This window comes from Rhea pennata, chromosome 3 (assembly GCF_028389875.1).
Source record: "Rhea pennata isolate bPtePen1 chromosome 3, bPtePen1.pri, whole genome shotgun sequence".
In the NCBI taxonomy this organism is placed as follows: Eukaryota; Metazoa; Chordata; class Aves; order Rheiformes; family Rheidae; genus Rhea; species Rhea pennata.
The window spans coordinates 103256638-103283781 of NC_084665.1; the positions used below are offsets into that span (position 1 = coordinate 103256638).

General features: G+C 37.7%; 1 protein-coding gene across 1 annotated transcript in view; it reads right to left on the minus strand.

Moving 5' to 3' along the window:
- Positions 1-21466: 21466 nt before the first annotated feature.
- TINAG (tubulointerstitial nephritis antigen) overlaps positions 21467-27144 on the minus strand; it is a 40058-nt gene continuing 34380 nt past the window's right edge. The window contains exons 10-11 of the mRNA XM_062571109.1: positions 22660-22705; positions 21467-21577 (exon numbers count right to left, since the gene is read on the minus strand). Coding sequence (XP_062427093.1) covers positions 21467-21577; positions 22660-22705 — 157 coding nt within the window. The remainder of the gene's footprint in view (positions 21578-22659; positions 22706-27144) is intronic.

Here is a 27144-nt window from a genome sequence, read left to right on the forward strand (position 1 = left end):
AAAATATAACTGTTCCTGTTCTTACAGAGGCCAAGCTATAAATGCAGGATTTCCAGTGTTTTTTGAAGGACATATGGCCCATGTGGCCAGCCAGTGAATAACATCCATGTTTCTAGACTCCTGTGCTTTTGCCAATAGACTGTCAGATAATGAATCCTTTTGTGCTGTTATTAACTGCTCAGATGCCAATATGAGAGACATCTTAGCACAGAAAATCAAGTAATTATTTTTCAGTGCAATATAATCTCCTCAGATTTCTTAGAGAATAAAATGCTATTAAAGATGTAATAAAAATAGAAAACTGTTTATCAAAAAGGGCTGAGGGTTTGGGTTCTGAACAAGTAGAATATGAACCTGATAATCAACTCTTCATAGCAATTTAGAAATATTTTCTGCCAGGTCCTGACAGTACAGACAAATGTTTTTGAATTACTATTTAGATATCCGGTATAAAATGCTAAATTGGGACATAAGCTCTTCGTTCTGTGAACGGGAAAAGCAAGGTATCTCATGGCAGAAGACAGGCTGAATGAAATAGAGCAAGCAAGAGTCGAAAAGAAATGTTGAAGACTGAAATACTTTATAAGTAAGGAAGATGCTTCCCTTCATTCAAAAATTGTTGTGTTAACATAAATGTCTGCAACCTCTCTTGAAAAGAAGGAGAGAAATAGAGAGAGGGAGAAAGAGAAAGAGATAGAGAAAGAAGGAGAGAGAAAGAGAAAGAGAGACAGAAAGGAAGAGACAGGGAAGGAGAGAGAGGGAGGGAGGAAGAGAGAAGGGAAGGGAAAGGGAAAAAAGAAAGTCTAACTTACTCAGATTATAGAGAATTTATGAAGGACACAAGACAAGTAGCAGCAGCTTCCTACCTCTTTCATCATCAAGCTTTATCAGACAGTAGATGTTATACTCCTCCTCTCCTGTTGAAACTATTTCTTTGGCTGGTAACTGGAGAGAGGAAAGAATAAAAAAGTCACCAAATAAGACATATAGTTTCTTGTTTCTCATATGTAGACTTGCTTCTCATATGACTGTCCAAATTGTTAGGACAGAAAGTCATGCCTCTTTCCTCCTCTCACTTTGACGCCATAAATGTTAATACTTTTCTGCCCAGAGGAAGAGTTTCTGCAGGGGAGGTGGAGAGTAGTTAGAGCACTTTCCAGACACTCTGAGGAGGAACAAGTGCTGTTTCCCGCAGGCAGAAAAGATACTGTTAAAAAAACAAGGCAAGCTTCTCCTGCCAAGGTGGAGATACTCCCAACAGTGTGTGAACCCCAGCCGACGCACGTGTACTCTGCAGCAGCACAGAGCACGGAGACTGGACGTCTGGTGGGACGGTGGTGGAGAACCCCTTCTCTAGGTCTCCGGAGCAGGCTGAGGCGTGAGAACGGAGTGCCTGGCCACTCAGTCTTGTCAGCAAAGGCAATTCTGCAAGCAGTTAGAAGCAGACCTCTGTAACCAACCAAGATGATTGGTTAAACAGTCTGGTAATTTTATTTTGTAATTTGATACTTAAAGTCAAAGTGTCTGTTGTGTTTAGGTGCCTTTAGTGTCAGGTAGCAGCTGAAAAATGAATTGTCAGGTTCTGTTTAGGAGCCTATCTCCAAATTCAGCTGAAATCCTGGTTTGGTCTTGGTCGTTTGTGTGTATTACTGCTTGCTCACTTTATTCTCTTTCATGATACCTGAGAATAGTCCTCACTCTGCACTACATGAAGACACAATATTTGTCACAGCATGTAACCATTAGAAAGGCTTGTGTCAAAGCACTGCAGTTAGTTGGAGCTCTTTTTATTGATTTTAGTAAACCAGATTCAATTGCTTATCCTTCAATATATTTTTATTATAATTCAGCCTTTTTCCCTAATATTATTTCCTTAATTGCCCATTAATATTACTTGTAAAATTGAGATGCTATCTTTACAGCACATTACAACTCGATTCTGTTCAACAACCCAAGGTGTTTGAAGAGCTTCTGTGTTGATATGTTTCACTCCCCATTAAATTCAGGATTCAGGCACCGGTCCTTCAGGCTTTGCAACACATAACTTTTAGCTATCCGGCTTTCCTGGAGAGGAAATGTGGGCTTTTTATAGGAACATATACATATTTATCACTCTTTGGAGAGCCAGTGCCCAGAGATGAGCTCCTGACTCTCTACTGCCATCAGATGTCCCTTTCCACAAGACCCCTGTCCTGGAGAACTTTCCAAAAACAAGTGGCAGTGATAGTAGGGAGAGGGCAAGAAGGAAGGAGTCCTGATCCTCTCCCCAGTGGATGAGAAAGAAATAGAAATAACTGTGGGAGCTTGATCTGTGTGCAAGACTCGCCCTTACCATCCAAGAGCTCTAACCACTAATCCAGTGATTCATATTCCTTCCTTGTTTTTTCTCTAAGTCCTAAGTATGCTTTTGAGTCTGGCTCTTAGATGAGACATGCTTAGTAACAGAAGAGCTATCTAATGGACTCAAAATGATAATTATTTTGACCTATATCCCAGTGGTGGTAACAGTCATTCAGAAACCACCATAATAAGTGGCTGCAGTAATTTGTACTTTTGATGCATATCTGCTAAGCATAGCCCTTATATTTGACCTTGACATCAGTGACAGCAGGACAGATCCCAGAGGTCTTTAGGCACATGTTAGCTTGTTTTAAATTACTACAATGACCTTTTTTTCCAACAATGAAGTATATTTGCTGTATGCTATAATGTCAGTGAATATTTTACATTCTGTTCCTCATCAGTTTCAACCAGCTCTCATTAATTCTACTATATATTAGAGTTGGCTGTATTTTTTTAAAGACTACAAAAAGTTTCATTCAACAACGTCACCACAGTGAGAGCCATAGCTCAAGTATCTAATAAGTCTATTGCCTTCTAGAGATCATGGTTCCAACTGCCTTCTTTCCCCATATAAGTAGTGCACTAGTAATTTCAGGGTTGTAACTGCAGGGACATGATGCTCCTAAAGAATCTGAGATGCGGGATACACTTTAGTTCCCTTTCTTGAAGCATTATACAAAATACTCAAACACTTGTGGCCAACATAATTTGGCTGGCTACTTGAAAACCTTATATTAATTGAGATTGGAAAGATTCTACCTTTTGCCAAAATATATGTGTGTATAGTTATAAATATACATGTATGTGTGTATACACATGTGTATATATATATATATATATATATACACATATATATTCAGCAGAAATCAGACTGTTTAAGCAGCAAATGTATTTCCTTATATATATTCAGTGTCAAATCCGTTCCTACACAAAAAATGTTGCTGTGTATATTTGCTTATATTTTACAGTAAGGAATATGTCCAAATCACAAATATTTCTGTTAATTTTTTTCATTGTTTTGTTCTCGGCAACACCATTTGCTTTACCTGCCTCAATACGGTAATTTATACTGATGCAATAAAGAAGTATTAATCAGCCTTCCAATATGAAATGTTATTGCTTATATTATTAAAAATTGTAGACAAGTCTTAAAGGTATTTCCTATAATTTTATCGAGAGACTAAACGACCCTTCATAACACTCGGTTAAAATAAATTGTGTTTGGCTACAGTTATTCTGTTTGGAGGAGTTTTAATAAAAAATAACTCAGTAAGACATTTTAATGCCTGAAAACAAAACAAGGTAATGACATTCTCTGTAAAAAGATGTTCTCTCTGCCATTATGAAGTCAAAATAGATAAGGAAGATCAGTTTTCTAGTTGATATTCAATTATGGCTAAGGATATCTCTTGCCATTATTAAATGTTTTTAGTTATTCTCCAGCATTTAAAAAAAGACATATTTCCAGAAATTAATTCTTATACTTTAGGATTTGAATTGTTTTCTGCACCATTTGGTCTAAGTGCCCCTCTCTTAAAAAAAATAATTCTTCCCCTAACCCAGTTTATTATACAATATTTGAATACAACATATTACAATGTACTTCACAAGGATGGATGTTTCCTTCTGAATATTAAATCTAGACTGTCCTCCACTCCTTTTCAGATATTTGCAAAAGCATACTTGTAAATTCTTTTATGACCTGATCCTGCAATGAGGTTCTACTTCTGAGGTAGTAAAAAAAGTCTGAGAGGATATCAGAAGCAAGTATTCAAGTGAAGCTGGCAAAGAAAGACCCAAAAAGAGAATGAGCTTGGTTGGGAAGTGCTATATCTTCAAAATCCCTTCTATCTGGTAGAAGGAAAATCCTCAAAGCTAGGAGGAGATACAGCAGTATCAGGAAAGGAAAATGAATAAGCTATTCCACAGGTCACGTGCTTCAACCCCACCAACCCCCACACTACACCATCAAATAAGGATTACCTGCAGTGGTGGGCCTTCAGGAAAAGTCAGTCATCCCAGAAGAGGTTTATGACTACCATGCAAAGCAGAAACAAAATGTGGTGATGACTGGCTCTTCCTCTTTTTTAGAGGCATCAATATGTGCAGTGATCCTAACTAGAAAACTGTTGCACCTTGAGCCTTTAGTGATCCACGTAACAGCTGACGCTAGGTAGGAACAGCCAGTACTGTCCTGTACATGTACCTTGGTCGTGAGATAAACTTAACTGGCTAATTGTAATGGAGGTAGCTCCCACTTGGCACAAGTGATTATACATCCTGCTTGTCCTCTTTTTTGCTTAAGAATGAAGCAGCCTATTTTCATGTGAACTTGCTTGCTTGACAGAAGGAATGATGCATAGAATTGTTTTCTTCTAAGGAAAATCCTGTAAGAGCTCCACAGACCAGAATGTCGGTGAAACTCACCATGGTCAGGATGTGTTCAGCATGCTGCATCCTGACTGAGAAGTCCATCTGATGCTGTATCATCTCAGGGTTTCCAGCATCAGAAGGGGTATAAGATTTAATTGCTAACCTTGTATTCCACTCCTACCTTCGAATGTTCTAATTAAACATCGTATTGCGCTTCAGGGTTTGAGCTGGCGTTCTTTCTTGACAAGATCTGAAAAGAATCAGCAAATGCTTGTCAAACATCTAGGTGTGACAGCAATCTTCAGGCTCTAGCCAAGTGTAAAGGCCTATGTATGGACAAGAACATACTATGGAGAAATACATAGCTCCAGAGGTAGTGGCTGTTTGGGAAGTCTTTTTTCTTTCCTTTGTCATATGACAATGTCCCAAGAAACTCTTCAATAGGAATTAAGTCTTTCACACACAGAAGGGGGAAGAAAAGGTCTCAGGAACAGAACTACGCACCTAATGAGAAGAGCTAGAACCAGGACTCATGGCAGCTCATGTGAAATTCAGCGATAGATGGCCTAGGTAAAGGTCTGAAAAACTGAGGAAGTATAGGCATTCATAGCAAAGCCATTTGGAGGAAAACAGATCAGTCTACTGAAAATTTTACATATACTTACCCTAATACAAATAATACCCTAATACAAACTTATAGGAGACAAACAAAAATCTGAATATACAATCAAAATTATTGCTGCACCAGATCAAGCACTCAGTGACATCACTTCTATAACAAGCATGATGACCAAGAATATTGCTGTCTATTAAGGAAGAGAGAAAAAGAGAGATCATTGGAATATCAAGGGCATATGCACTTCCTCTGAGTCCAAGCTATCAGAAAAATTAAATTTCTTAGATCGATCTTTGTGTAATAGTAAAAGGAAAAAAGCAACAATATTAGTCAGCTGTGGTCTATTACTGGCCTCTAAAATAGCAAGGTCAAGAGGAGGAAACCTTTAGAAAAGACAAACAACACAAAAATGCTAGCAGAATCATCTAAAACATAGGCTTTAATGTTAATGGGAGATTTTTAACTCCCTATCCACTGAAAAAAGAGAACAGAGGCATGAGAGGACAGCAGGACATGGCTGGTCAGTGTTAGATTCAGAATGTTAAGACAGCACCCGAAGGGCAGTGTCTTTTTCAGTTCTGGACACTATGGGAAGCTGGTTGTGAACATGAAGGTAGAAGGCAGTTGAGGAGACAATAATCATAACAACATTCCTAGGAAAGAAAAGAGACTGAATAGTAAGATAAAAACTACGGAAGTCAACCTGACTTCAATTCTCAGAAAAATTTTGGAGTAAAAGAACCCCAAAGTCTACTTTTAAGCACCTAGAAGATGTCAAAGTGCTAAGTAATTGTCTATGTGGATTTGTCAAGAGGAAGTCACACTGTCCCAATTCAGTTGCTATGGCATGATAACAAACCTGATAGTTAGGTGAGAGGAAATGTTGTTGAATTTAATAGGACTTTTAACTCTATCCAACTGGACATTTGCTTAGCTTGCCAGGAAAGTACACTCACGATTAACTTACCACAAAATAGGTAACTGAGGAAAGCAATTTCCAAAAGGTCAAAAGTTAAAGGATGTAATAAGTTCTGTAGGAGGAAATAATCAGTCCTATATTATATATTTTCATTTGGGACTTGAGCAAAAAGGCTATTTATTAAATATGCAGATGGTAGCAAACAGGGAGGGGCTGAAAGCTTAGTGGAATAAAAATATGAGACTGAAATATTTTCTTGACAAATGGGAGCAGTTGTCAGAAAAAATATGGCAAAGACCATAAGTATCAGTCCTACATGGGGAATAGAGACAATCATCTGCACAAAATCAGTTATGCATAGTAATCAACTACAAGTAGTATCAGTGCAGAAAAGGATTTGGGGTAATGATTATTTACAAATTGATTAATTGATATTACCAAAATCAGCACACTAAAAGGTAAAAAATGAATTGTTCAATGTGAATGACAGGAAGTAGTCACTGCATCCTATGCAGAACTGCTATGGTCTCCCCCGGACTACTGTGTCCAAGTGTTGATGTTAACGGTTCAGAAAGATGAGCCCATAGGAATTATCAGCGATATAGTAAATCAGGTCTAGGAGGAAACATAAAAATGTGATTTGATTAGTCAAGAGAAAAAGAAAGTTGCAAGGAAACATGCTAGTAAACTTAAAAGGTTGCTGAACAAAGGAAAGGAATAAACTTTTTCGTGTCTGCCATGAATGAGACAAGCAATATCAACTAAAATTGCAGCAATGGAGGTTTAGATCAGATGGGAGGGAAAGCTTCTAATGGGAGGACAGATAAATACCAGAATAGATCACTTAGGGATAATGTGGAACATCTTCCAGTGCAGGTTTTAAAAACTGGCCAGAGATCTGTCTGGAATGGCTTAGATACAGCCAGTCCTGCCTTGAATGGAGAAGGAAAATTAATCGGCTTTTCTGTTTCCAAGTTTATTTTCTGTAATTCTGAGTAAAACTCTGTAGCAGTAGGCTACATTGTGTAACTAGTGTCATTATAAGAAATATTCATTTCCCATATTGCTCTTCCATTTTTAGGATTTGTACACTTTGCAGGTATTTTATTTATAGTTTCAAATGCTAACATTTGTTTCTGGATCCCCAGCACATATTCCCAGCTGCTCAATTACTTCTTTTTAGTTCAGACCAACTTATGGTTCTGAAATTTTACAAATGTTTCTCACGCAGTAAAGCATAGTGCTAATGTAGCTCAACTAACGAAACATACTCCCACCCCAAATGTTCTCAAAAAGACTTTTATCTGAATTAAACCTCCTTGAGACTTAAAGCAATATTGCTCTATTATCAGCAACTTCATTCCAGTTTGTTTGCGTGTACTGTGCTAAGGCCATCTGTGAATCCCCAGCTGTGACATCATGTTTTGCTGTATTTACTGGAATTAGATGTAGGCTGGAATGAACTGTAAGCTCTGTTTGCCTAATGGAAGAAAGCATGCTCGCTCAGCTGGAAACATATTATTTCCTTATCTTAATAGCATGCAGGCGGCTACTGCTTTTTAAATGTGAATTCTGTTTCTGTACCTCTAATGTGTTTGCACTGATGGCAATTTCATTACAGAAACAAAAAGCTTCGTAATTTTTTTTTAAATTAAGAAGAATAATGTTCCACATTTGTGCACAGCCTTTAAACAATTATTCACTGACATAACGAGACTTGTGTTTCATTCTGCAGGAAATGGTGTAATCCAAACCAGTAAATATTTGCCACACATTTTATTCAAAAGAATGATGCAGGTTTAACAGGCTTGAAATAGAAAACAGTGTTTAGCATGAGTGCAGGAAATGTGTAATGGAATATCACTTAACCATAAGAGATGCTAGAGGTTTTTTTTGGGGGGGGGCTCTTAATATATCAGGCAGACCACCTAGCCAAGTATCTTGTCACTTGCATGAATTAGTTCAAGTGTGCTATAAACCTTGTGCTCCTGGAAGCCCCCAGCAAGCCGGCTGCGCTGATCTACACCGTAGTGCCCCGGTGGTCCAGCCTGCTGGGTTGTGTTTCCCCTTCACGCATTTAATCTCCTCAGATGGTGAAAGTCAGACTGTAAACAGCATGAATGCCTGAGGACAGGTTGCACTACCAGTATTTTTCTTCATGCAGCCAGCAAGTGTAATAGAGTTCTTATATAAGGCAGCTAAACCCTTTACAGCTTTGCAGTGACCATGGCCATGATGACAACATTGTTTTTAGAGGTTGTTCTGTTAACCAGAAACAAAGCTGTATAAAATGCATCATGTTTTTAATCCATCAGGCAGTGCTAGCCATTTCTAACTTAGTTAAAAGACAAAATAGCTTTCCACCTGAAAGGCACGTTCTGTTTGTGTGTCGTAATTTAGTAGTTTATTCTTTCACATCAGTTGTTTCTTGCTTTATATATAGTGAGATAAATTTCTCTTCAGTAGAAGTGTGGAATGGCAGCTCTGCAGAAGTGTGTCACCAGTCAACCCAAATAAAAACAATGCAGACACAGTATTTCATAATATTTCATAGTATTTTGGCTGACCTCTTCTGTCATGTTAGCACACAAAAAAAAGAGAATATGGTGACTGTAAAGATAAATGGGTAGTACCAATTTACATATTTTCCAAGTTATAGATTATATTGTAGGAAAAGACAGGGTAGAACTACCTAATTTTAAATCTAAAAGATTAATTTGCTTAAGCCTTGTCTAGTTCCAATAGATCATTTGTAGTCAATGGATAGAATTAGATACCTCTGAGAGCACACTGGGAAATAAACACATATTTTATCACAAACTTTTATTGAACTCTGAGCAAGGGTCACTTAATAAAAAATCCAGTTATGAATGTCCTCTCAGTGCTGTCTCTGACAGATATAGTGCTGCAATCACCCAAAAGTGCTGGTTAATCACTGCCTGGTCTAAAATTTACTGCGTGCATTAACCCTAGTCATGAGATTAAGATATAATAGCATCACAGTTATCAAATCAAGGAGTGCAGGGAAAGAGGGCAGAAAGGAACAGAGGATGATTTCCCCAGGAGTAATCCCAGATACGAATCAGGATATAAAAGGAATTGGAAATTCCCAAGTGCATGGATACAGCCCAAGGACCCAGGATCCCAAAGGACCCAGAGCCTCCACCAGATCCAAGCAGTCAGCTGGGCTCATTGGAGCTTGGATAATAGTAGGTAGATGTAAGAATTGTTTCATTTCTATTCAGTGTTCAATGAACTCCATTAACTACCTTTTTTCTTTTCTTTTTTTAACTATATCCTTTATCATACCTTTACTTACCGTAAACTGGCTTTCAAGACACTGATTTTGAGATAATCAAAAGTGGAATGCTTTCTCAATACCTTGTACCCCCTTTTTGAAGCAGCCAAGGAGTAACAGGATGCTCGTGCTAGCTTAGGAAATCCCTACAACAGGGAGCTGTGTAAAAGGAAGGGTTTCTGCTCACAGTCATTAGCCTGGAGAGCACCTTGCGATACAGCAAGAGAAGGAAGGACACTTGACTGTTTAGATCCCTAGGGAATCTGTAACCAAAGGAGAATAAGTCGGGCTTTACTGAAGAACCAAGTAGGGCATGCAGCAATCAGAAATGTCAGTTGGTCATTTCTAAGAGAAAAGGCAGACACTTCCGTAACACTCTGAAAGTGTTTTCCAGATTCAGACTGGAAAAGAGGTATCTGTACTTTCGCATTCAGGTAATAAGCTTGAGCTCAGATGCCAGAAGGATTTTCACAGAACTGAAATAGCTGTTTAGAAATAAGTAGCACTGTTGATATACCTGTACCAGCCACAATGACAAAAACTACATAGGAATGCACATTTGTCTTACACAATTTGAAAGCCTTAAAGCTACACACAGGAGAGGTCTCTATCAACACTTCCTCTTATATCTAAGAGAGGTAGCTATATGGCCTATTCCATGTGCAGTGCATGATGTTACTCAGTTGGACACTAGATTTATGATTGTTACAGGTGAATATGCTTTAATAAACAATATCACATAAAGTGCAATCACTTGTTCTATTTAATGGTGCCATCTTTTACTGTACAATTGGACTTTCTTAGCAGAGAGCAACCATCAGCTACATTGTGAATTCTGAACTAAGGAAGGCTGGAAAAAGACAGAAAAGAGAAACAATATGGAAAAGATTAGCACAGCTTTCAAAAGGGACGCTGTGACAGAAGCTGTTCTTGGCTTAAAACTGCAGATGACATTGAAGAAACTCTACCGAGCAAAACACTGATCAGGTTACTGAAATGGCTCTTCAATTTTTCTGCAAATGTCCAGTAAGATGAAAAGTGATTGAAAGAGTAAAATCAGAGGGAACAAGGCCATTTATTAGGCTTAACTCAGCAACAGGGTTCTGTCCACAGAATTACTATATAGTGATTTATGAGTGATTTGTTATTGAAATGCAAATGTTAGCATGCCAGGTGAGCTGCATCTAAGCCATACATTATTTTTTTGAGACTCATAAAAGTGTTTGTGCAAGTGGACTGGGTGTGAAGAATAGAATTAAGAACATCTGATTTCTTTGCTCTGTGTGTGTGTGTGTGTGTGTGTGTGTGTGTGTGTGTGTGTATTCCTTGTTTAAGAATGTGTGAGGTCCAGTTAATGCTCTTTGAAAGATCTGAGGGATTCACAACAGTTTCCCTGCAGTGTGGCTTATCCGTTGTCATTGCTTCAGCTTTAGTCGAGACACAAATGGGGTCTGCCTGGGGCTGCAGTAAGTTCCTAGGTGTTTCATGAAAATATCTCCAAATATTCCTCCACTAAATTACGCTGCAGCTTAGTGAATAAGGATAAAAATCTGGAACACGAGAACAACATTTTAGTGAAGTAAAGGCTATTTAAGAAAAAAGAAAACTAATAACAGCAAAACTCAAAGATCAGTGATAAGACCTGCTTATTTCCCCAGTAATTGCCAGATTGCTTTCAGGGATTTTACACTGACAGCATAAAGGCCTGTATCAATGTAACAGAAATATCTATTTTCAGATATTCTATCACACTGCTGTGTTATGGGACATGAGTCACTATCTCTGTTCTTCATTCTTTTCTCAATTTTTAAATAACAGTCATGTTTCAATACCTTATGAAGATTAATTCATTAATAATTTTAAAGATCTTTAAGATATTCTGATGGAGTGGTTGTAAGAAAATTAAATCTTGATTATGAGCATAAATAATATCTCAAACTATACTTGCATTATGGCCAAAATATAATTCTATAGTAAAGTGGGTTATAATTTGGTATACTTAATTAGTCAGAATGAAAAATCCACTTGGAGTTATTAAATACTTAGATACCTAACTATTTCAGTCATGAAATTCACAAAAATATTTGGGAAATTATCGCTATATATCCATTTTAGAAATCTGCTATTGCCTTTGTCACAGACAAAATCCCATGGACTTTTTGTCTGATCCAGTACAGCTTTCCCTATGTTCTCATGTTTTGAGACTTTCAAATTATGTTCCTAACCAAGACTTTTGAAAGTCAAAGGATGTACATCTTAATGACTCATGTCCTGGCTTTTGGCCATTTCCTCTTTCATTAATTATATTGAATAATATATTGACTTTTAAAAGTATGAAATGCCAGAACTTGATCTGCGATAAAAATCAAGTTTCAAATGGTTAATGTTGAAATATGTATCAAATAAGAAACATCTCTCTTTACTAGATGTCAGAGCTATTGGATATAGGATATCATTTTTTTTTCCTACTATGTTCAAAGTGAGAATAGTGAGAGAAATTGTGTTCTGTTGCCTAGCAGCAGAATCATTCAGATCTATATTAAACCCATCATATAAGTCATGAGCAAAAGTATAACCTGGGATGTATATACGCACTGTGAGGTAGAGAAACAGTTATTTTCTTTTATACAAGGGAAATTAAAGTACAGTGAAGTGTAGAAACTTGCTCAAGTTGACACAAACAGCTCAGACAGAGATGAACTCCAAGTTTTTCAGGTTGATCACTGGACCATACACTTAGTTTCTAAGCTGAAAGATAACTCAGCTTGCCATTTAAAGCCAGCCACCACAGGATAATTTTTATTACAATGAGAACGGAATGAAATTCCCAACTGCAAGTGATTATTATATTTTTATAAGAAAGTGTGAACCAGATATGATCATGGTGATTAAAAAAGGACCTTTTCTATTCCAGCAAGAAGTCTTCCACTATATATATGCACATGAAGATTCCTAACAGCCATGTGTCAACTTTAATTGGTCTTGGGAAAAGTATGATGTGACATTACTTCAAAATAATGAAGCACATCAAATAAAACAAGTTTCCTGTTTCTTCAACATTGTAGTACTAGAACAAGTAGAAATACCAATAACTATTGGTAGCAGTCAACTCAAAATTGATACAATAAACTACAGTATTGCATAATTAAATTCAGAAGAGTATTTTTTTCTGAGTCTGAATACAAAATAGATTTTTATGTAATAATTGCATACATCATTATTAGTTACAGAGTGATTTTTTTTTCCAGTCTTAAATCTTGCATCGGGATTTAACAAGTATTTTATGCTCTGGAGCTCAAGTGGTCATTGGAAAGTTTCATATTAATTTTTCCATTTTAAAGGAATCTCAAAGTTCAGACAGGTACAGGTACAAAGACTCCCTTTAAGAGAAATGAAGTATTGATTTTACGTTCTAGTTTGAGTCCATTAAGATGTTCTTTCAAGTCACATTTTGCAGAGTCGCAATGTGACTTTTAAATCACAGAGTAGTTTTATGAACATAAACCAGTTTTCTAATACTTGTAAGTTGGCTTTTCATAAATACCTAGAAATAATTCACCAGCTTCCCTGTGTATCAATAGGATTTGACTTGCCACTTTCTTAAGCACCTTACCTTGCATATCTAGCATTTAATGTCCTAATGGTGAGTAAGTTTTACTAGGACAGTCAGTTTATTCCTGAATACAACAGCAGGAGAAATAACTGTAAAAAAGACAATCAATAACTCACAGAACATTTCTGTGTGTATTGAAAGCAGATGGCTTGAATATTTGAATAAACAAAGAGCTATTGGCCAGTATGACACACAGTTCAGAATGCCTGGGTATCTGCTAGCTCCGTCTACACCGACAACTGCACCTGCTCTCGAACTACGGAAGATGCTTTAACACAACAGACCTGGAGCCTGAGTTTGGGACAGGAAATTGGTCAAAAAATCTCCATTTTCTTACGAGATGCATCATAAGCTAAAATGGTACATACAGGTTGAAATTTTCTATATTCTACTCTATTGGAAATTAAATGCAAATGCAGAGAAATGATCCTTTTCTCCCCAAAAGGGTGTAAACTAAGTCATTAACAGCCTCAATCCTATAAACACTTATACACATCTTTACAGCTTTCCCCTGAAACTGGAGACAGCTTTCACAGAGGAATCTATAGTCAGGCCTATATGTGTTGTTATGCCTGGTTCTGACAGAGAATTTGATCCCTGGGAATAAAGACAACTATTACTGTTGAGATGGGTGTTGCACTAAGGCCATGTCTCAATAGCATCCTGAATGCTTTCGTGGGGAATACGACCAAAGTCCTTCCAAACAACACAAGTGCTTCACAAACAAGTTGCTTCATTTCAAAGGTTTGAAGAAAGAGGGAGACTTTCAAAAGGGAAAAAAGCTTTTTTCCCCTATTCAACTAGGTCTACAGTCAGGCCATCAGTCTCACTGAAACCTGGGCACATCCACACTGCTCCTCTGGGCTTCTGCACTCACTTGCAGAAGGGCAGGAAGCTGATGAATGCATCAAACTTCTGTGAATATCTCTCATTATGACACCACTAGGTTCAAATCTGTTTATTAGAGAACACATCTAAGAAAGAGGATAAACTTGATTTCTTTCCCTTTTTCTGTCAAGCCTCCTTATTCAGTGCAAGAGAGTCTGCATCACTGCTGGTGCTAGAGGATATGACATTTTTCCAGAGCTGTCCCTATGGTAAGGAAGTGTAAAGTTCTTGTCCTTTAGCTACAGATTAATTCATCTACAATATGTCATTCTTTTGAAATTATTACAGAGAAAGAAAATGATTACACAGTCTATCTTGTCTAATCAATATTCTCAGGAAAGCAAATCCACCTGTTATCTGCTGACACCTTCATGGTCTTTAATCTATTTGAGCAACCTACCTTCGGAATAAAAACATTTTTTTTTCTTCCCTTTACCATCCTGAGACCTATCAAGCTCTGAACTGTTTAACCACCTGAATTACCTGCTAATTTGGATTTAGCTCTCCTTTAGGACTTATCTAGCCCAATGACAGTGTTTTGGACAAAAATGTTCTCTTTATAGATATACCCAAATACGCCAATACATCTATCCACACATGTGCACACATACTGTAGCTATCTGCACCTTGTGGAGCGTGATCCCTATTTGTTCTCTGCATCACACAAGTCCTACTAGCAGCCTAGCTTTCTAAGAAACTACTCAAACATCATATTTTCCCAATACCAACAAGATAAGAAGTCAGAATGTTCTGGCTTAAACCAAAGGCTTTACATAACATATTCACCAAAGTGTGCCCTCAGTTTCTCATGTTTTTATTTTCCAACAACTAATCTTTAACCTTTCCCTTTTGTTTAAGCTCCTGCAGGAAGAAGGCTCTGCTGTTAGAGCTGTATTGAGAAAGCAGAGCGCCCTGGCGAAGACTTGGCGTGCACAGCCTTGCAAAGGAGCTGAGCTGACAGACTCCATTAGACTGAAAGAAAAGTGCAACAGAATCAAAGCTGATAGTTAATAAACTGCTATTTTGACCATTTCTGTCTCCCCCGCTCTCCTCTGTCTGCAGCTGTCACGTAGGAGGTCTGCCCATTGAGAAAATGCTGGTACCTGTGAATTGTGTTAAATTTCTTATTCTCCAGCTTTGCTGAAGTAAACTCTAGCAGCCTCTCTGAAACATCATGGAAACTTATAGGAGCCTGCTATTCCAAATATACACAGATGGCTTGCCTGCAACCTTACTTAAATATCAGCTTTGCTGTCCAAAGTGCGAGTATGTCAGTAATGACAAAGGTAATATGCAAATGCAAACATGTTAAAAGGCAGCGCAGCATGAAGAGGCAAAGAAGCATCAGAACAATGAATGAAAATCTATGTTAAAACTAGCCAATTAGTGAAATGCCATCTGCTCATCCAAACCTCACCCAGATGCAGAGAGTTTAGGTATGCAATGGAATTATATTAATTCTTCAGGGTTTAGAAAATAAGAGATTAGTTTTATTTTTTTTATTCCCCTTTATAGAATCTCTTTTATTGGATGAATCACCATGCAATTATTTGCCTTGAAAATACCACAAGGGCAGCATCCCCCATGGTGATCAGCTATTTTTGTCTCTGGCAGTGTTATACAAAGCTTGGCAGGATCTATTCACTGGACATCAAACAAGCTTTTTTTTTTTTTTTTTTTTTTTAAAAAAAAAAAAAAAAAGAAGACTGTTGCCCTCCTTCAGTGCAGCTGCATTAATCTGCTGTCACAGTTCATCTTGGTTTTGGATTAGAGTCAACAAGGAAATCAAAGTGGAACGAGGGGCAAGTTCCAAGCTAGGGCTGGTTGGAAAACCATTAAAAAAGGATGTTTAATACAGCTTCCACTGTCAACACACACTTGCTTTGTGCATGCTCAAAGCTTGTCCTGAACTTTATAAAAAGTCTGTAAACGTGGTCTGAATTTTTGTTTCGTGATCAGCTGAAATCCAGCAAAACTTACTGAGTTTTTCTTCCAAGACAAAAAGTACAGTTAGTTTTCCCTTCCAGTTCTGGCTCAAATGAGTGTTATGTTAAACTCTTTCTCCCCTCCTCTTTCCTTTCTTTCTTGCCTTTTTGCCTTTCTTCTAATGCTGAGAATTTCACAAATTTCAGAAAATTTCAGCAATTTGGCTTCTCTTGAGGCTGCATACCTTTAATTCAGTTTTCTATAGGCTGTGGATCAAGATAGCACAGAGCAGTTTTTTAAACTGCCTATGTAGGTGAAACAAATAAATAAAATAAAAAACCCCTGAAACATGCAGGTTCTAAGACCCTGTTTGCCCAATTTCCCTGTTTGCAAGTTTCTTGTTGGTGAACAGAGAGAGCCCTGTTGTCTGACTGATGCCACCTCACTGTAAATAGTAATACCATCACAGTCAATACTAATATTGCCAATGAATTTGGGCCATCAGCTAAGTTCTTCACTCTGTGACTGTCCCAGTACACTGTACCAAATACTTGTATTTTATAGATAATTTCTCAAGAAAATTTTCTTTGATCATACATACTGTGTTGTGTATCGTGATTTGATAGATGTTAACGCACAGAATCAGTAGTTTTATTCTGTTTATGTCACAGAGAGAAAAATGCAATAATCTTCAGAGTTTTGCAATGGAAATGCAATTATACATAGATTAAGGACGTAGTTCAAATTCATGAGTTCCTATCTTTGTGTTTATACGGCTGTCACTGTTGGCACAGTTGAGTGAAACCTCCAGATAACCGTAAATTATTTCACACGCAGCCTGAGGCAGTCCATGGCTTCAAGTGCCCCCAGAAAATTTTATAACACTGAAAATCTTCAGTGGAGAGCAGTCTGACCTCCTGCTTCAGACCTTTCCCTCTGCTATGTTCTCCAAGGTCAGCTTTGCTCTGTGCTGCCCGATATTTCTAGACACACGAGACAAGTGTTACAGAGAAAGTAATAACAATCACTGATGGCATTAATACTACATGCATATTTGACAGTTATGTTGTTATAAAGAAAAGCAAGAATTGAATCCTTTCATTGCATTCGTTTTGCCTTTACTATGCTCTAACAGGAAGTGGCTGCTATGTCAAGCTATGTTCATGCTAAGCAATCTTCACGCATGACCTCTGCCAGACTTCTTGGCTCTTAGTGACTGCTGAATAACACATGGCATCAGGATCAAAGGAACAAGAAAATTCCAGAGGAAAAAAAAGGAACAGCTGAAAGTCCCCAGACTAAAGATGCCCGAAAATAAACAAGGTAACCAGGTACTGGTATATCTTAGCCAAAGGGAAACAGGAATATTTCAGAATAAAGCAACATTGCTAACAGCTTGCTGATAATTCAGGCAAGGACTCAGCCCCTGTCCTGCCGACGGCTCGATCCTTGCAGAGCTTGCTGCGAGTGGGGTGCAATGATGCGAGCTAGCTGTTCACACAGGGAAACCCTGCCACATGATACGTGCAACATTAATTGTTCGGGCACAGGCTCCTCTCACACCTCTGGTAAAACATTAAAGTAGAAGCATTTACAAGGATATCTCCTGTGTGTCCAAGTCCTTGAAGTGTAGCTTCTTTCCTCCAGTTTTATTCTCACTCCATCAACTTTCCTTGACGCCTGGAACTACAAGAAAATCCAGACATCACCTTCTTTACATTTTTCTTGGGAGATATCTTCTGCTCCTGCTGCAAACTCCTTTTGTGCCATAGCTTTCTGTCTCTGCATACTTTATGTTAATATTCTCCCACAGCACAGCATTTATTGCACTTACCTATCTATAGAGCTGTGCACTCACAGCTTTGAGTCCACGTGCCAGCTGCAGGTCCCCTTGGACCAGCCTGACACTTACAAGCCTCCCTAAATATGCTTCTAGAGGGAGTTCAGCCCCCTGCATTCATGACAAAACTGGATTTTTTTTTTTTTCTGCCCGATCACAGCCTGCTGAGGGAACATTACAGGCAGTAGTATGTCATAAGCAGCAGACAAACAAAAAAGGTCTAGTAAAAATCGAAGCCATATACTACATCCCCCACCTGGAGGCAGAGGAACAAGTATGCAGTATGGCAGAGAGGCTTCCCTCAGTTTGTGAAGAAGTGCTTTGAAGGCTGCCCACTGTCTCTACTTCTCCTATAATATGAAGAGGAAGGAAAGCATCAGCCACACTGACATAACCCTCCCCATTGCTCCAAACTGCTCTTGCAGCCTGGTTGCCTTCAGCTTTTTGTTCTCAAGCAATTATGTTTATCAGGTGAGATGACCAAGTGCTTCTCCTTTCTCCACTAATTCTAGCAGGAGTACTTACTTACTCTGCTTTAATGATAACATACAGCTTTATAAAACCATCCTGCTCACATATAGGATTCTGCAACAGAACATGAAATGAAAATCACTATTATGGCAGGTGTCATCAATTGCAGATTTCCTTACGATGATGAGCAACCATCCAGAGCTGAACAAATCTGGCCTTGTTAAGTCATACGCAGTGGTTGCTAATGAGACAGCTGTCCAAAGGAGTCTTGTATGCTTCTGAGCCCCACTGACATCTCTGGCTGGAGCCAAGCACCAGTTCAGCTCGCCACGACCCAGGCATCTCTGTGTGACTCAGATCCCTTTCCTGAGTAGCTACCCTCAGGAATTCAGTGCTTGTTGGGCTCCCTGTGCAAGTAAAACAACTCACGCGGGATATAAGGTGGCCTGATAGTACTTGCTTTCCACAGAACAGGAACCAGCCTTCATAGATTTGTTATCATTTAACATATGGGCAGTGTTTGTATCACTATAGGATGGAAAAAGGGTAGCAATAGAGTGTTAGTTTGATTTCTTTATTGGCTTGTTAGATGTTTATATTTTTAGAAGAATTTCTATTTAAGGCTCTCAGAAAATGCAATAACCTTGTTCATCTACAAGATATCAGCAGTAATTTTTATTACCTAACGGTGGAATACTGAAGAATAGTCAATATAAACTGAAAGAGATCCTGTTCAGTCCCGTTAATGTTGGGAAGATTCAAATTCTTCCAGAATTTATAGGTATTTATATTCAGAGTTCTACCTGTTTCTATCTGAAACTGTTTCTAAATACGCAGGAATTTAGACAGGAGTCTTTGCATCCACTATGAATACTGCCAGGTCTCAGGTCCTAAGGCATATGTTCTTGTAAATACTTCTGTCCCAAGTGTTAAAGTTTCATAGTTAGACTAACAGCTGATCAAAACCTCACATAACACATTGCTAAAAAGGAATATTATGATGTGTAATCTGAGTAGGGATTTATTTTTTTTGCCTAAACAATATTACCTAGCAGCTTTCAGTGGAAAAAGGAAGTTATGGCATGTCACAAACACGAAGGATACTTCTGCATTGGCTTTCCTTTCCGGCAGCAAGCCTTCTGCTATTCCCATGCACCATTAGTAACACTCCTGATTTAAAGCTGATGCGCTTTATATTGAGTTATCCTGAGCTATAGTTGTCCCTTTATGTTCACACAGGAGAAACTCCAGGTTAGATGACACTTTTAGTCCAAACTAGTAAGCACTACTGAGTATTAGTGACTGAGAGGCAAAAAATGAGAGAGGAGGCATCTTAATGAAGAACAAGATTCTTCAAATGCTCACCAAATAACAGAGTAGAAGAGCTCATAATCTTTCAGACATTTAAAATCTGTCTCCAGGCAACCTGCAAGATGCAGAGCTGCCAGCAGCTCCCAGGCTCCAATATCTCTTGATCAGCCAGAGAGTGAGAAGACCTGCACTGGTGGAAGACCGTTCACTCTTACATTGGATGGCAAAAGAGTAGATGCCTGAGCATCAGCCTAGTTTTTGCAGAGCAAAGGGGCTTCTGGTCACAGTTACTTTTGCCTACCTGTTAAATTTGGGTACCATGTCATTCCATAGTCACTTAGAATTAACATGATGCCTGGTTTCACCCATCTACCATACAGTAGAAACTTGGCTCATTAAACTCAGCTACTGCTTCTCTACTTGCTTAACCTCACAAATCCCTCTAGATCACTCTTTTAGCTAACTCTTTCTTTCCTCACACTGCCTTAGAACCCAGCCATTCGTCAGTGTTCATTTCTATAGCACTTTTATAGTCACTCATAATAGTATGGAAACGAGTGCAGATAAACTGTTCTGCTTTTCTGAGATGGAAATACATCAAGCTGACATCATAGCAAAAATGCCACACAAGAAATCCTCACACCAGCATTTAGTCAGCTAGCCAAAAGTCGTCCTCATCCTTCTGGAAAAGGAGTGATAACAGATCACTAAGCCTTAAAATTTTGGAAAATGTATACAAATGACATTTTTATGTTCACTGCACAGGAGACAGAAGAGGATGCCAAGAAGGCAGTCAGACAGACCGCAAGACACCATATAGTTTACAGACTGAGTTCCTCAACGGCAAAGTTCCTGCTGTGAAGTTCTTTTGGCATTCTCCTTCAGAACTGTCTACCATAAAAAATGAATTACTCCAAAGTTATTTATATGAAGTAACCCGCTCACGGCACAGACAGCAATTGTATGATTGAGAAAAAGTGAAAGACTGCCCATGCCAGGATTTTGGACAGATTTGGCAAGTGAGTCAGAGGTAGCAACAGTCACTGGTGAAAGTGAGAACTACAACAGCACAAAGCAGCTTTAAGTAAAGGGTTAATTGAAACAAAACACCAAAACTGACTGGATATGCTTTCACAGTATCATTCACTCCAGAGCTAAATCTTCCTCTTTTGAAATCCTGAAGATTATGGAATCAATGCACATCAAGAAGTTAGGAGGTAGCTGTATAGATAGCAGAGTACATTTCCCTCACAGATACTGAATTAGCTCACTAAACCTGAAAAGTTACTTCTTCTGTCACAGCACTTAGTTTTCTCATATTACTTGTGTTATAGTTTGCAGTAAATTTCAAGTGATGAAGGTTTTTGTGTCTAAATTCAGCTTACTGTGTGACACTAGAGGCCACAGAAGAGCTTCTTCTGCAGCAGTGTGATACTAGCATTTTAATAACAGCTCTTTCAAAAGTGCTCTACATAACTTGTGACCCAAGTTTAGTGGCGAGGACATCTATTGTATACTATCACCATGAACACCTTTTGAAGGAAAAGCTATTACTCCTCTGCTGATTATATTAAAAGTCAAGTTCTTCATTTTCTAGAATGAAAGAACAAGGAATAGGCTGATAAAGACCCTGAAGATGTCACTAAAAATTCTTTAGTCTCTGGAATGTCATGACAGTTTTATTTTTTCCACCTATGTAACATACCAGGGATGTTTCTCTTTTAGATAATTTTAGGACCAATGATTCGTATTGGCAGCTGATATTTTGTTTCTCCTAAAAAGACTGGAAATGGAATAGAAAGAACAGATATACAAAGAACAGATGTATAAAGCAACATACAGCATAACATTAACGTAGAAGACTACAGCTATCCCAAAGTGGTTATAATCAGCTTCTCAATATCACATTCATTTTGTCCTCGTAGAATCCTGAAATAGCCATTTTCTCCCCAAGATTTTCCCCAGGAATTTGCAGCAATCTAAAGAAAAACAAAGAGGAAAAAATTACTAATCTGTCATTTTATGTAGTATTTTAAAATGTAAGGTGCAAAAAAGTAAAATGAATCTTATGTATTAGTCTTCAAAGAAACTTTTTCTCAGATTTGGTACACTGAGAATCAGAATGTATTTGTTTTTTATGATTTCTAAAGATTAATTCCTTTCTATTTTGATAAAAATTCAGTTCCAAAACCACTATGAATAAAAATAAAATGCTATTTCTACTAGGAAATTTACATGTTTTAGCAGAAATCATTAAATAATTCAACTGTTGGCTGGAGGAAGTCACCATTTAAACAGTAATGGTCAAAATTCTAATTACAACTAATATGTTAAAGAGAGACCTAAGATATTAAAAACCTGACTTTTAGTGAATTATATTTCATTCAGGTAGCTATTGACATTTTGAGCAATTTAGTTTCTAAAATGAAGTCAGTAGGAGTTTTGCCCTAGGTGTCAGTAAAACTAAGCTATTATACATGAGCCCTGCCATCAGCTATGTAAATTCCAAATTACCTTCTGCTGAACACAGGAATAATAGAATGAGCTGTTAATCATAATCAAAGTGATAGATTCTGATTTATTCTAAGTGGATGAAAGACAATGCTTATTTTTTTCTGACAGCTGTCTGGCCTTTATCAATACACTTTAAATAGGCAACTTTCTTTTTATGCTTTAGTCAATAATAAAGATTAATATTACGGAGTCTTCTTTGCAGGCACCAAAAAGAGGATCTTCTTGGGAAATTTGAATAAGGAGAGGGTATTCTTTGAAACAGAAAGGATGGTGTGGGGAAAAGCACAAATACAAGTGGAAGATCAAGAAGGAAAGGGAAGGAAATGGAAGAAGGAAACTTTGAAATAGAGCCAGATGAATTTACAGCTCAAGAGTCAGCATCATAAAAAGTCGGCAGAAAAGGGCTAGAACTACGCAGGAGACTTTAGGGTGATGGGGAAAAATGTAGATACAGCAAGAGGGAATGAAAGGAAAGAAGTTGTCTGATAATCTGTAATTTAGAGATTTTGTCTTCTGCCTCAAAACCCAATGGTAAGGATACACTTACCCAGAATTTTTGTTTCTGTCCATTTTTGTCATATAGCACTCCCCACCTGTTAGAAGAGATGATACAGGTGAGGTCTCTGATGCAAATGTTTACATTTTGTTGCTTGAAACACACAAACAGAAAGGAACACTTACAACTGCTACTTGTCCTAAGAGCAAAAAGCATGGCTAATAGATATTTCCACGTTTTAAAAGCTGTCAACAAAAACCTGCTGCAGATGAAAATGAAGACGTATATTCTGCTAGCCTCAAGCCAAATTGCTGTCAGGGACTACAAAAATTTCCAAATAGAAGTGTAGCTTTAGTTTGTCATTGCAATAACCTAATGTTTTCCTCAACAGAATCCCTCCTCTGGAGAGCTGCCAGATGAACTGAGCCGAACTGCATAGGAGTATTTAAATAAATCTGAACACACTTTTGCAATGTAGTTAAAGATCCCCAGGAACATTTCTGTTAAAGATCTCATCCAACACCTTTACAGAATAGCTGGCAGAGCTGAGACCAAAAATGTCTCTGGCTGATCTCAGCTCAAATTTGATTGCTGACAGTCTAATCTGTTTTACTGCACAGTGTGGGGAATGACCCATAAAATTACTTGATGTTTCTTTGACATCTTTGACACATAAGGTCAGACCCTTGAGGACACACTAAATGTTGTGGGAATACCCATGAAACCACACAAAAGATTCACCCCATCTGCTAGGCAATAGCTCTTTCTGAATTGTGTAGCGACAGATGAATTGCTCTGTGCTTTGGGTTGCTCAGCCCTGCTGTGGATATGTGCAGAGCAGAAAAAGCTCTGAGGCCATCATCTGCATGCCGTTCAGCAAGAGAAAGCTGCACTGTGCACTGGTATATAGGTGTACATAGTAGTTACTTAAAGAGCTCTGTTTCATTTTGCAGTCATACAATGAATGCATCTTTACTTATTATTAATGGGCCGTGATGCCTGGGTGCCTGTTCAAGAAGACAAATAAATAGAAAATTAAAGATAGGAACTGTTATTGTGATTTTGCCATAGTATAAATGCAGTCCTACAGTGTACAAAATGCTGTTGATGGGATATTTATCACACCCACATCACACTGTCACCACATGATTGTATTTGTAATGTTCCATAGACTGTGAGAGGTGAGCAGCAGAGATATCATGGGAAATCCCGTTAGTGTGGGTGGGGAAACTGAATTTTTCTGATATCTTGGTAAAAAATCTGAACAGCCATGGTGGTGTTAGCTTTCATTGGCTAGCATTAAGACATAATGCACATTGAATACTTGGGCTTCCAAAACAAAAAAAAGCAGGAAAGACAAATTTAAAACACTAGGCATAATTGTTCTAAATCTTCCAGTATAGAAGTTGATATGAAGAGGTGCTGAATAGCATAAGTGCACAGTTTCTTTTTGATTTTTGTTTTGTTTTGTTTTGTGGCTGTGTATAAGCTGAGAAACTGAAGATATTTCCACCCTTTGAGGTCTGAAAGTCCTCTTCCAGAGGTCCTCTTGTCAGAGCTTTTTGGGAAAAATGTGTATTGCAGCATACATCTATCTCCTAATTTAGACACATCCTGTTTTTCCCAATTAATCTTTCCTGTTTTGATGTCCTTCAGACTCAGTTGAGTAGTATAATAAAGACTAGAGTTAAGAACAATATGTTACGACATATTGCTGTTTGTTTTCTGGGATACTGCCTGCCATGATCTCAATATTATCTGCCAAGAAGAGCAGAAATACAGAACAATTAGATGGAAATGTCCTCTTTGTAAATAAATGTTTTTTAAAGACATGAATTTTGGATTACAATTTCAAGGACAAATTGTAGCTAAAGCTCTTTGCTCCGTCATATGAATGGTCTGTGATTATTAATCAACTTCACCATTTCTTTGCCAAATGTGTCTCAGATACAATTCCTCAGGGCATAAATAAAAAATTACAATATCCATAAGCTATTTAACTTCACATAAAGCTGAGATTTATTTTTTCCCGTTTTCTTTTTTACTAAAAATTTCATCAGTTGAGACAGTTTCAGCATGCAAGTCCAAAGATATATGAAAACTTCCTTAAATATAAAAACTTCCATGAATATAAATTCATGTATTCCTTCCTTTAGCAGTACAGGTTATCTCTCCAATGTACTTGAGCAGGATAATGACCATTTTTTGCAGGCACATGTTCTTTTCATTATACATTTTCCTAATGCTTATTGTTTTCTAAAAAGCTCAATTTTTTGTTTCATATATTGATAGGAATTTATTGATACTTAGAAATGTTTCTAATCAGAAAAAAACTCAGAGAGCAAAATGGACAAGGATCCTTTAATATCCATAACACATCTGAATTTAATTTTCTGGGTTCCTAATCACATGCAAACAGGAATACTTAACATATGCATTTTATCTTATGATTTAGAAAGAATTACTTAGTCAGTAATCCATTCCCATAGTCATTAATTCAAATATTATAAACGAAAATACAGCAAATTAAAGTATACGAGACTGCAGCCAGCAGGTCAAGAAAAGTGATTATTCCCCTTTATTTAGCACCTCTCATTCTGTAGCTGGAGCACTGGGTCCAGTTTTGGGTTCCGGACCCAAAGAAGACAAAGTCAGACTTTCCTGAGAGGGGAACAGCGAACGGACGGGAGACCACAGTCAAATTGAACTTAAGGTGAACAATCTGAACAGTGTAATTGAACTTAAGGAAAAAAAGCATCTTACAAAGAGTATTGTTAGGCACTAGTAAAGTACTGGACTGTGGAATATCTTTCCTTGAAGATACTGAAAAAACAGCTGGATAAGGCCCCAAGCAGCCTGAACTAACTTTGAAGCTAGCCCTGTCCTGAGTTGTGGGAGTGAATCTCAGAGAGCCTTCTAACCTAAGCTAGTTTATAATCAAAGCTACTTCATTTAAATTGTCCCCATTTGGGGTGTGAAGGACTGAACCAGACGGCTTCCAGCCTAAGTTAGTCTGTGGTTCTATGAATTATTAAATTATTTTGTATTGATTGTATGGACTTTGCATGTCAGGTAAATAAACAAAAACGCTTGAGATTGGGGAAGCCATTTTGCCATTTTTTTAATGGCTGCAGTCTAAAGAGCAGATAATAGGGTTAATTTGCTGCTTACTGAGCAAAACCACTCTTAGTGAATGAATTAGGATCAAGACTTAGCAGGAAAGGTGGAACAGACTGACATCTCCATAGATGCTGACCAATATGGGCAACAAATGCGGCCTGAGGTCCCAGGCTTGTTAACTCTTCCTAAAACTTGGCCTTATTTGTTCAGGCTTGTTCTGAAGATAAGCTGAGATTCACCAGTTTTCATTTCTCTCAGTCTAACTTGCTTCTCTCAACTGGAAAAACACTCAGCTGTAATGGAAACTGCTGTTGTTTTGTGAATTGCTAGATATATGTTGTTCAGTGATGCAGTGTTTGTGGCCACATACCGGTTTGATTTGACATCTTGCCTTTGGGAATGAATGTGAGCTCCAGCTAATGGCATTTCTGAAGTCTTCTTGGTTCATACTAACGTACCTTTTAAAGAGGAGGCAATTCTTTCCAAAAGCTCCTAAGTGAAAAGTACTTCTGCAGTAGTATCTTTAGAAAAGGAGTACTTATTTTCTAAAATAGATTTCTCAGCATGCATATTGCATTTATCTTTGCAATTTTTATTTCTCCCTTTCCTTGCCTATGTAGTTACACTTCATCAGTTTTCTTGATTTCAACTTTACTGATGAACTAAATTCATTCTGCACCTCATCCCTCAGTTGTACTTCTCAAACGTAAGCTACAGCATCCAAGTGCAGCACTTAAGTTTAACTTAAGCTTAAATTCATCAGAGTACACAAATCCCTAAATACCCTTTATTCTGCTAAGGCCAGGCATCTGAAGATTAATTTTCTGATTTATAAAGGAATATACTATAAATGAATAATATTAAATTAAGTATGCTTTTCAACTTCTCTTGCACTTGCTGCTGGAAGTATGAACAAAGTACTCCTTGAAGTATGAACAAGAACCTGCTGAGAAGACTGTCTTAGAACAATCAGATAATATTCAGTAGCCTGAAAACAAATTGAGGGGAAATGTGAATCTTCTGGAATTTGTAGTCCTCCAATAGGCTGAATGGAAAATCAGATGGTGTTTTATTTAAAAAACTCAGAAACACTGCCTTGTTTCAAAGGAGTTGACGTCCCATGTTTTTTCCTAAGTAGGTGGCAGTTTGTGCAAGTATCTTTTCCTGAATCAGGGTCCTCTCTGTGATTTGCCTTATTTCTTTGTTATTTTAAAGTAGATGTTCGTTGCAAAGGTTTATTCATCAATAAATCAAAAAAGAGTCCTTGGGGAAGATGTAATAGGAGTAAAAAGCAATGTTTATATCATAAATACTAACAGTGAAAAAATATAGTATTCCAGATAATTTTCCCTGGAGAGTAGTAACTCAAAGGAAGTACTGAGTGGTCCTTCAAACTCTCCAAAAGCAGAATTTTTA